The 11,887-nt window shown below is 35.3% G+C and overlaps 2 protein-coding genes across 2 annotated transcripts in view; one reads left to right on the top strand and one right to left on the bottom strand.

Annotated features, from left to right (window-relative positions):
• Positions 1-6,070, bottom strand: part of LOC144448932 (RING-type E3 ubiquitin-protein ligase PPIL2-like) — a 31,258-nt gene extending 25,188 nt beyond the window's left edge. Inside the window, exons 1-6 of the mRNA XM_078139309.1 lie at positions 5,951-6,070; positions 4,125-4,174; positions 2,641-2,695; positions 2,125-2,239; positions 904-955; positions 319-410 (exon numbers count right to left, since the gene is read on the bottom strand). Coding sequence (XP_077995435.1) covers positions 319-410; positions 904-955; positions 2,125-2,239; positions 2,641-2,695; positions 4,125-4,174; positions 5,951-5,982 — 396 coding nt within the window. The 5' untranslated portion in view covers positions 5,983-6,070. The remainder of the gene's footprint in view (positions 1-318; positions 411-903; positions 956-2,124; positions 2,240-2,640; positions 2,696-4,124; positions 4,175-5,950) is intronic.
• Positions 6,071-6,412: 342 nt separating this feature from the next.
• On the top strand, positions 6,413-11,397 carry LOC144449046 (uncharacterized). The gene is made up of 3 exons (XM_078139452.1): positions 6,413-6,702; positions 7,702-8,674; positions 8,881-11,397. Exons 1-3 carry the CDS (start codon positions 6,490-6,492, stop codon positions 9,003-9,005), a joined length of 1,311 nt encoding a protein of 436 aa, XP_077995578.1. The 5' UTR covers positions 6,413-6,489; the 3' UTR covers positions 9,006-11,397.
• Positions 11,398-11,887: the final 490 nt, after the last annotated feature.

Raw genomic sequence — 11,887 nt, 5'->3', positions numbered from 1 at the left:
GAGCTAGAGACCCCAATGAGAGAGCTAGCCCCCATAGAGCGAGCTAGAGACCCCATAGCATGAGCTATTCCCAGCTAGAGACCCCATAGAGTGAGCTATCTCCAATAGGGGTAAGCTAGACCCCAAAGTGAGCTAGACCACAGAGTGAGCTAGACCTCAAGGGGTGAGCTAGAGACCCCATAGGGGTGAGCTACACCTGATAGAATGAGCCTGCTCCAACATCTGTGACTAGACATGATTCAAATATCAACAGTCTGCAAATTTGTTATTTAAGTTGTGAAAAACTAATTAATGAGATGACCAAAGAAATGGACTTACATCATTGGCGTACACATTACCACTTTGCTTGATGGTTACAAGGTGTGTATTGTTGGTAAAGACTTTGTATGTGACAGGACAATGGTATTTTCCTGTAAAGCAACAAACTATACATGAGTATGAAAACATTTTATGTTAATTTGTCTAGCTTTAACATGTGAAAATGCCATACAAATCTCAATGTTGTTGAATGATTGTTTCATTGAAAATGTGTACTATACATGTGCATGAACATGTACATAATATGATTGGGACCAATAAAACAAGGTGACTTTGAATTACTTTATGTAGTGAGGTATGCAAATCTACAAAACAGAGAAATAAATGTACAAGGTTGTAATATATTATGTAATCAAATAATGTAATATACTGAAGAACAATTTGGATATTTTCTTTGAGTGAAGAACTACACCTTGGAAAATAGTATACATTCAATATCATGATAATAAGTTTAATAATCACATTAGAGTTTTAATTACTAGCAGTTTTTTAAAGGTGAAAAAATATTATTGTCCTGGCTATCACAAATTAATCTGAACAGAAGCCTCACGGGCATGCATTAGAGTGAGTTGACATATCACTCACCTTCTGCATTCTTGAAAAAGTTCAACTTGATCAAAGCTTTTGGCTCCATTGGCTGTGTAAACAGAATTGGTAATTATGTGTTTGAACAATAGTTAGCAAAGATGATAGGCAAGACAAACTGTATTTGTATATGCTTGAGTATTTTCAATATTATGTGCATTTGTTTATCAATATATCTGGCAATACTAGCATGCCCCACATAGTACACGATATTCTGGTTTTGGAATTTCCAGCCATTTCACACCAAGGATTGCAAAAGACGGTGCCCCAGATTTGGAAAAGTGTTGACTAAAATTTAGTCATGGCCACTGATTGTATCATGGCAAACACACTCCTGAAAAAGTAAATTGCAGCAGTCAGTGATTCAGCATCACTAGTAGTTGCTAATAAAATAGTAGTGAGAGCAACAAGAAAATGAGTGGCAACTTCGTCTCTGCTGTCGTTACGTTAGTCTGGATGCCAACTGTGGTTTCTAATGTGAGTGAAGGTATAAATTGTAACAATACTGTATAGGAACTATCGTTACATTACAATACCAATTATTCTGGCCCTCACTTCTGATTCCAAAACAGCTTGTGAACAGCACTCCTAGTGGCAAAACCATGAAATCTTTTATATCTCTGATAATCATAATATGGCATATTGGGGCATGCTACATCAGGCTTAATAGTGAATTATTGTTCTGTAGGCTTACATTTTTGGAGATGGTTGTGTCTGCCTGGTGAGTATGTGTAAGTCCAAAACAAAAGAGGTACATTTAACTTTAATGGAGGTATAAAGGAGCTTTCTAAAAGGTCAATAAGTTGCCAGTTTATGAAAATTTATGGTTATGTAGTGACATGCTACAATACACACACCAAACTTTATAAATTATTTCATGGCTTTGTTATGGAGATTATGGTTGTACAAAACTGACAATTCAACATGAGTATAATGCTGTAAATGTTATTTCAAATGTGATAGAGTCAAAATCAGCCAACAGGTAACCCTAGAAGCTACATCCATCAATGTAATGTACATTGGAACCAGAAAAGTCAACAACGGTAGTTACATTTACCAGTGCTTAAGCCCTCATATGAGAACATCCCAGTAGTTACCTATTGTATATCAAAAGTAAAATATCAAGAATGCTGGTGCTTTTAAAGGAATACACATAATCATTTTTGTAACTGTGTGGTTTATTGTTTGACTTGTATTATTCTTACACATAAGTTGGCATACCTCTCCAGTGATGGGACTGGTTCCATATTGCTTCAGATAAGGAATGATATTTGTAAGATCAAATAAGGTACCATCAGCTGTGCAGTATGGATGTTCAAATGGCTGCAGTGAAAGACTGGGTGAAAGGGGTAAACCAAGAAATCGAAAGTATTACACAAAAGCATTACATCTAACTGTGTTATAACTTCTTAGCAAGTTGTCTGAGATTTTGTAAAACTAATAATCAAAGAATAATAACTCCAATTATAATTCAGCATGCATGCTTACATACAAACACACTCATACATATATGATACAACAATAACATAAAAACAAGTAAACATAAAATAGGCAAGAAGTACATTCTAGCTTTTAATTATGTACAGTGTACATGTACTGTATCATGATTAAGTTTGTGGCATTGTTGCACTTTAAATATGAATATCAATTAATATAATAATATATCATTGACAAAACTAAAAATAATGTTGAACTTTCACTTTGAACAAGGCATATTACTGAATAAGATTCACTCACCTACAATGGTCAAAGGGTAATCTTCTGAAAGCAGCTTTTTCACCAATATCAGAACCTGTTAAAAAGAATCAAATCATGAATGAGTCTTGAATAACCTATAATTTAGCATTACTTGGCCAGAACACATATTTACACTAATCAGTTCAACATTAAATTAGAATTTAACAGTACTTGGCGAGAACACATATTTACACTAGTCAGTCCAAGATTAAATTAGAATTTAGCATTACTTGGCCAGAACACATATTTACACTAGTCAGTCCAAGATTAAATTAGTGAGAAAAGGGCTTTGAATTATGGTACAGTGCATTTTTGAAGCACAATCCCAATTTCAATTAGTCGTCTGGTGATCGCTTGAAGCGTGAAATTCTGAGTAATGACTTGTTACATTCTTATTCTTTTGAATTAAGTCTATAATGCTCTGCTACTAATATTTGCATCGAGCACTGTTCTCTCCAGCGAGACTTACATTCATATTCAGCCACCAAATTAATTTGTTAAGGTTAGTGTGGTGTTGGCTGATATGACAGTTGGGGCATGCATAGTTATTCTATAGTTGCGATTACTCAATTGTGCATAAATAAACAGGGGAAAGATATAATGGTCCGCGCAGTTGGCCATAGTGTCCCGGCCTTTAGTCCTTGCTTACCTAGGTCAAGGTTGTGTGGCACGCCTGAAAGAGTCTTAGGCAATGTAGTTAATTATAGTAATCAGGGTGCCAATCATGCAACGTTAAATAATGGTCTATTCGTTAACTTGGTGTCCTTAGGAGTGATTGTCTAAGTCACGCGGCTTAGTGAAGTCCCATACATGTATGTCACGTATTTGATTCCCTGGGTTACATCAGATGTTCTCTTGTGTGCGTAGTGCAGTAGAAATCCTGTCATGGGTACACTGCGAGGCTAGCAGGCGCAGAACTGTTTTTTTGATTTTTTTGAGTTTTTTTTTACAACTGCTTCATTGTCACAATGAAACATTACACTTAAACATTAAATAAATGCCCCAAATTAAGCATGCTATAGAAATTGGAAGTAGTTCTTTCCATTGTATTCATTAGTTAGTGTTAGTGTCATTGGCAAGTGTTGGGGCCATGGGTAGGAGAACCAGTGGCTTGCATAGTATTCCTCACATCCTAGGGTAGAAGACGCATCGGTGGTGAGGTCTATGTCGGGAGCAGAAGTCCAGGAAGACTGAAGCATGGAGGCAGACCCATCCCGGTTGGGAAGAAATCACACCACCACTGGACATCACTGCGAAGTTAGCATTGAGTATGATGTTGGCTGTTAGTGTTTTGTGGTTGTGCTGAGGTCGATCATGTGGCATAGGAGTATGCGACCGACAGGTATGCATTTACAGGCGAAGCTGAGAGTACCGGTCAGGGAGAGAAGTTCGCGTTTCGATGGACCTGGTGTCAAAAATGTACAAAAATGTACATGCAATTGCATACATCACATTTTATATGCTATACACTAAAGATTATTCACCTGCTTGTTTTCCACCATACTGTGTTGTCCATTCACTGTATGTGATGTACCTGTTGAAAAGACAGAAGGCAAGTTAATGTCAACCATCATTTAAAACTATTTTGATATCTGTAGGCTGTAGTACTTAAACAAAGACATTACTGTCACTTGAATGCCAGTAGCTTTCTCGCTCAACATATGGCTATTGACATACACATCTTGATTTTAGTTTGTTAATTCATATTCAAAATTATAAAAAGAGCAAATATATCTTCGTTTGGTACATACATGTACATGTATCTATCAAGAAAGCTAAGAATTTTCACTCCATTGCAAATGAGGTATAAACTACTGTAAAGCTAAATCACTATTTGTTGTTGCCCAAGTATTTGGATAAAATATTCAATGATCAAAACATTAACAAACACCGAGTGTCAAAGCATTATGATGTATATGTACACCACATTATTAAATCAATAAAACCCAACTACACTAACAATTACAATTGTAAGTGAGATAAAGACCGCGGTGAGTGGACTTTCGCTATCATAGAAACAAGTGTATTTTTTTACACCTTTCATACACAGTTGGCTAATACATCCATGGCTAAACACGTCAATATTATCGACATTTAATTGTATTCTAATATTAAATAGAAACATTCTGATACAAATCTCGAGAAACAAGTGCCTGTGAGTGACCCCAGGTACTAGTACAGTAGCCCTGCTTACAGGCGGTGCACGAGTCTATATTACTGACTTGCTTGACTTTAAAACACCTAAATAGTAGGGGCAATTGTCAGAATCGAGTCCCGGATTACTCCGTAAGCAAGCAGGACTACTAGTAACATTTTAACATTTATTTCATTTCTAAAGCGCTTCCTCTATTTAAAAGAAAATATTCAAAAGCGCTGCACAATAAGTTAAAAGAGAAATTTGATAAGTTAAAAGAGACATTTAAGAAATACTGTAAAAAAAAAAAAAAAATAATAGTAATAATAATACACATCAATAGCATATTAAAACCATTCCTAAAAGTGTTTAAAACAGAAACATGGCTAAAATCAACAGTTACAAGTTGTAAGAAACTTTAAAGAGGTATGTCTTCAACCCTCTTTTAAATTGTTCCATTTCATCTAAACATTTCAACTCTTGTGGAATGGAATTCCATAGTCTCGGACCACATACGGCAAAAGCCCTATCATTTAATTTATTATAAGACCGTGGAACTACGAGATTGTGACTGTTATTTGTTCTTAGGTTATAATTGGAGTTGCAAACCCCCTCAAGCATATCTGCAATGTACACAGGAGCCTTGCCGTTCAGAGCTTTATAAACAAGCAAAATGATTTTGAATTCCACTCTCGCCTTAACAGGAAGCCAATGCAACTCAATTAGTGATTGGGATACGCTATCAAATTTCCTCAAGCCTTTAATAACGCGTACTGCTCTATTCTGTAGACGTTGTAGTTTGTCAAATAAGTACGCTGGCATACCATACAACATTACATTTGCGTAATCCAGGTGGGAGCTGATCAGTGAGTGAACTAATATTTCAGTTGCACTTTGATTGAGATATTTACGTATTCGACGTAAATTGTACAAATTGTGATTGACCCGTTTAGACACTTGGTTTACATGATGATCCATGGATAACTTAGAATCCAACCAACCGCCAAGGTTACGAATATTATCAACTATTTTGATTCTATCATTTCCTATAGTGACATGATCAAAACTAACTTTAGCAAGTTGTTGCCTGGTTCCAAAGAGTACTAGTACGACGACGTGATAAACAAACGATGATTGTCGTTGATTTATTTCGCCAAAAGTTATTACCACACTTACATCTTATCCTTCTGATGCTGTCTTTTCCCCATCTTGCTTGAATGCTATGGTTTTATTCCTTCCAAACAAATCACAAATACACAGAAGTTGACGGCATACAAAATTCGCGTACAGGAAGTGCTTATGGGCGATTCCATTCGTTTGTCAACGACTTCCCATATTGTAAACTACACATGCTACATAACGATACCACCAATATATTGGAAGAGTCATAGCCGAGAATTATAGCAACAGTATTCGTTCAAAATATGTCACCAGAAAAATAGTATTCTTCAAAACATGTAAATAAATGAATTTTGTTAAAATGAAATTGTTTAATTTGTTTGATTTTAGCGTGATAATATCTTATTTGAATGCTATTAATTTTACGAAAAGTCAAAATAGATGTGTGAACCCACAGGTTGTGTATAAAAGATACTGTATAAACTTATCGTGTTTATAAATAGGATACGAGTGTAGAAAATTGTACGTGTGTATCGCTCTGTCACCTGAGCTCACCGAGCATTTGATGGACTTTTAAATAGGACATTATTGTCAAAATGACAACCATAGGGAGGTTACGATGTTTCTTTTTCGTAAGCCTTGTCGTTTTTGGGCAGTGGAGTACAGAAATTCATAGTAAGCCCATAAAAGTCATCGACAGTCACAACACGGTGCTCGAGAAAGATGAACTTGAAGAAGTTCGGAGTTTGATTAACTTCAAGTCAAGGAAAAATCGTTCTGTCTATGGCGAGGACAGCATGTTTGAAGAGGTGGGTTTCATCGGAAATACGGTAGTAGTCAGCGTATACAATTTGTCAAACTTTGCCTCAAAATGATTCTAATTACTGAATATATCATGACAGAGTATTGTTTATTTGTTTTGAAAAACATTATAAAGGGTAGCAGTGTCACTGGTACAGTGTTTACTGTACAGTCTACAGACCCTTTAACAATTTTTGTGGTCAAATTATCGTATTTTCTGAAACTCTTGTCATTATCAATGATATTCCTGTTTTTGGTATGATAATATCAAAATGCGATAAATTACAAAAATAAATATCTATATTCAAAACTTTGTTTACTGTTGAGGATTAGGCTTTCTGCTGGTACCTTGCTTGCGTGGCACAGAGTCACTCTGGAGAGTGAACCTTGCCCAGCATTAACAAATTATCATCAAGCTCACCCTGTCTAAAGTTTAGTGATACCAGGCAGCAGTGTTATGCTACATTAATTTATATAAACTACCCACTCATAGTATAGATACATGTAGTTTACTGTACAGTATATGATATCACCTCCCATACAGAATTAACTACCCACTCATAGTATAGATACATGTAGTTTACTGTACAATATATGATATCACCTCCCATACAGAATTAACAAGCTATATGACTTACCATTGGCAAATTCCTCTACTTTGGCTAGTTATGGTATTCATAGAGATATAGCATGCAAGTGTTCTTCAGAAATCAGGGTTCCTTTTTAATCCTAATGTTTGAAATTGTAATTGTTTTGCATTTTGTATTGTGTTGAAATAGTTTTGAGGATGTTTGTTAATCAATGTTTAATGGATTCATGTAATCATTTAAATTTTAATGAAAATTATGTTGTTTTGAAAGAAATGCCTGATGTCTAATGAAATTGAATATAAATGGTTACTTAGATCACAGACATTGAAGATAGATGTCTGCTTACATGATTAAAATCTGGTTACATTATGCTAGTACAAGTTTGTTGAATTAACTAGATATTTTACTTATTTACAGGAAAGTGTACAGTTAGATAGAAATAGCAAGGAGGTATCGAATTGGAAAGAATTACAGAACTCATTAAATAAATTTGAACAGATTATAAAATCTATGCAAAAAAAGAGATCAAAAAGGAGTGAGCAACATGTACCTACAGGTCCTACAAAAATCCCAACACCTTTAAATGCAATCACCAGTGAGAATTCTGAACAGAATTTAGATGCTCATGGTCTGCCAGCAGCTGAACCAGGTCCCACAGTAAAACCTCACCCAGTTGATAGCCAGGAACAGGGAGGTCAAGTAACAGTGAAATCAGTGCCTGTGGAAAACGTCCTACTGAAATTGACACCAACACAGAAACTAAAGATCACAACAAAACATATGGAAGGAACAGCACCCCTAAATCATGTGAAAAGTGTCACCTTGAAAGCACCAACAGAAAAAGTACAATCACTTACACAAGACAGTAAAGGAAGTATCATTCAAGGTGAAGATCAAAAGGACCCTATTCCTTCAGAAGAAATTCAACAACCTACAATTAAACCTACTCCAGAGAACATTACACCAGCAAAATTACCTGCTCTAGCACCTATGATTTCACCTGAACAAGTTAATGGAAATGGTATGGAAAATGGTGAGCATCCTACACAGCAAGTACAAATGCCTAAAACTGTTCAAGCAACAGAAAAAACTTTAGTTGCTGATGAAGTCACAAATCCAATCAAAAAGGCAACTGAGTCGGTTGCTAAACATGCCGCAGACACTGCACAGTCAGTGACAAAGACTGTGACACCATGTGAAGGCAATAATTGTATCCAAGTCCGTGTACCAACAGGAAGAAATAAGGATGCCTTGTGGGCATTGGGAAGTCTAACGTTTCTTCTCTTATTACTAACTGGTGCTGTGTTATACACTGGGCTATGGAAGAAAAGGCATGGGAAATTAAAGAGATGGCATAAACATGATAGAAGAGATTCATTAAGTGTTGCAGGTATGTTTTGGTATGGTTTTTGTATCAGTAGGTAAATGTGGTCAAAATAGTTCCCAAAAAAGGAGATTTCTTTTGCTGGAAAGGGGAATTTGGGATCGTTGTTAAGTTTGAATGATTCTGTCATCACTTACAACATATTTGTCAAGGTTTTACACTTCACAAAATGTAACATGTACATAACCTGTAACAATATTTTATTTTTGCAGCTCTTTTGAAGAGGAAACCATCAAAGTCATCCAGCAATGGTTACCACAGTGACACAGTTCAGAATGGAAAGAAGGATCTGACAAACATTGTAGATGGAGAGTCTTCAGATGATGATTATCTTTGAGATGTGTAGTTTTGCACTGCATGGAAATTTGTATTAACTAGCCCACCACAGTACAGTGTTTTGTGAGGTTTGAGATTTCAAGTAACAATACTGGTAAAATTGACAATGACTCCTGTACAATACACTGTAAAATTTGAGGTGAAAAACAAGGGAAAAAGCAATAAAGAAACTTTCTGTCCACAACAGAAACACTAGACTCTCTCACAAACCACAGAGTGTGGCATCGCTAAAAGGGCTGTTATTGTGGGGCTTTGCAGTAACACGGAGCACTGCAGTAGCACGTCAACAAAAGGTTAGCCCTATGTGATCAATGAGGGTCTACAGTACAAGGATATTTGAGTACAATTATACAGTAGATATCAGTACATGTAAAATAGCTCTTAGCAATGTGAAGCTCCTAGGACTGTGAGAGAGTCTACAGAAACACTGGCTAAGAAAGTTGGCAAACATTTAATCTATGCAATAATGTTAATTTCTGTAATTTTTTAAGTAATTAGCATATTGATGAATAACATACTAACATTTATCATAATTTATTGAAAAAACATAACTATAATAAAAACCACATGTTTCTGACCATATTGGTTTTAAAAGTCACGTTGCATATTCCTCTACACCTATGCTAATTCATTTTTTTGATCATGTTTTTGGTAATATTTTCTATCATAATAATGGCTAGATATAGTACGTAAAGATTATAATTCAGACACAACTCCACTTTCTCAAAAGAAGACGATTATACTTTCAAATTTTCAAAATGAGTCACGTTTTCAATGATATTTTCTATCAATATAGTATGTACAACATTATAATTCTGATACAGCTCAAAAATGTTCAAACACAATCATGCTTCCAAGTTTTCATCCCAAAAAGCACTTTTGTTTAGAATGAATCAAAAGTATGAAAGAACATTAGATAAACTTCTAAAGATCATAATAATTAAATAATAATAATAATAATAATAACTTTATTACCACATATAAACGTAAATGTTGAGAATGGAAATTGATGTAGTTTCGCAGATAAAAAATAAGTTAAAAAAAACCCACATGTGGTTTGTAAGAATTAATACTGTTATAAAATGTAATGGTAGACATGAATTTAAAAGCAGTGCATATTATTTGACTTTCTCTCTGAGAAAAACAATCAGAGATCATGGATTTGCCAAACATTGGAAAGTATGAACACATGTACAGTACTACTTAATAATTACATTAACAATCTACTTAACTTTTATGATACGGTCTAATTAGATGATAGGATATGTACTTTTAATGACTGACAATCTTTATCACAAGATCTTACTCATCCCACAACCACCACCACCACCACCACAACAGCTGAGTTACTACCCAAAATGGATATTATCATTTTCAAATTACCATTACTTTAAGGGAATTGATTTATGGTAAATTATGTGTGATATTTGTGTGATTAATTCTAGTTTCAACAAACTCTACTAGATTTCTTAAAGTTTGAGTCTGTAATATGCTGATAGTACATGTACAATATAGATACAATGTAATAGAGTTGTTTTCTTGTACTAGACTTGCTGTTTTTATACACTGGATCTTAACTACCAAACAATCAATTACACATTTTAGGACATAGCTTCTCTACCCTGTGTAACTGACTGTTCTGTGATCTTGTTTCGTAGTTAAGATACAGAGTAGAGACTTTCTAAATAGTTGGTTTTCTTTATTTTTGAATCAGTAAAACATAAGTATAAAGTCCAAATTTTTTACATTCCATTTGAAGTGATATTTCTCAGGTATTATGCACCTGCCATAAACTGCATTCCTTAAAACTAGATAATTTTGTTGTCCTGTAGACATCTGCATAGTAAAAGAAACCTGTTGTTATGTAAATCTGTTCCATACACCCTCCCAAGAAATCACAGGATGAATCCATCCATCATCTTTTATCCTCGGAAGAATACTTTTTACGGTTTACTGTGCTGTTAGTGTTAAGTTGCCATGTTGATGAGGAGTTGGTATTTATTTTGGATTTTTAATTTATAAAACAATGTTATCATGGCTTTCTACTTGAAAAACAATACATTGCAAAAGATTAAGAAATATGTCAACTGTTGTTATTGTATGTACAATAACAAATGTTTTGCACATTTTTAGTGCAACTGAACTAGTGAAGTTCAGTAGTGTGGTGTGAGTGTGTGGATGACCGAAACTCAAAAACTGCTGGACCGATTGCCTTGGTATTTGGTGGGGACATTACTTGTAGTGTCTAGTTGGAAATTATTCAAAGCAAAATGATCACCTCACAGGCATGTGATCTGGGTAAAAAATGTTATTTTTGGTCAAAAAACTTGAACTCAAAAACTACTGGGCAGATCAAGTAGGAAGCCATGATAAAATTGTTTTATAAATTAAAAATCCAAAATAAATACCAAATCTTCATCCATATGGCCACTATAAATGGTAATACTGTTGATTATAATCAGAGATTGTGGAGTCGTGATGGGTGAATGGTTAGCGTGACCGGCTTGGAATCTACAGGTTGCAGGTTCGAGCCCTGTCGCTGCCTGCTGTTTGTTTCTGAGTGGCTAAAGTCCTTGGGCAAGATTTGAACCACAACTGTGCCTCAGTTAACCCAGCTGTATAATTGGGGACCTGGTAGGATGTAGGTTGCAATGTGAAGGCTTTATTCCTATGCGCTTAAATGGCTGCAATGGATTGTATGTACAATAACAAATGTTTTGCACATTTTTAGTGCAACTGAACTAGTGAAGTTCAGTAGTGTGGTGTGAGTGTGTGGATGACCGAAACTCAAAAACTGCTGGACAGGGCTCGAACCTGCTCGAACCTGCAACCTGTAGATTCCAAGCCGGTCACAACATACGTTGTGCCGTTCTGATCCGAGCC

Source organism: Glandiceps talaboti, chromosome 18, assembly GCF_964340395.1.
Source record: "Glandiceps talaboti chromosome 18, keGlaTala1.1, whole genome shotgun sequence".
NCBI classification, from domain to species: domain Eukaryota; kingdom Metazoa; phylum Hemichordata; class Enteropneusta; family Spengelidae; genus Glandiceps; species Glandiceps talaboti.
This window is presented reverse-complemented; position numbering and strand designations above follow the sequence as displayed.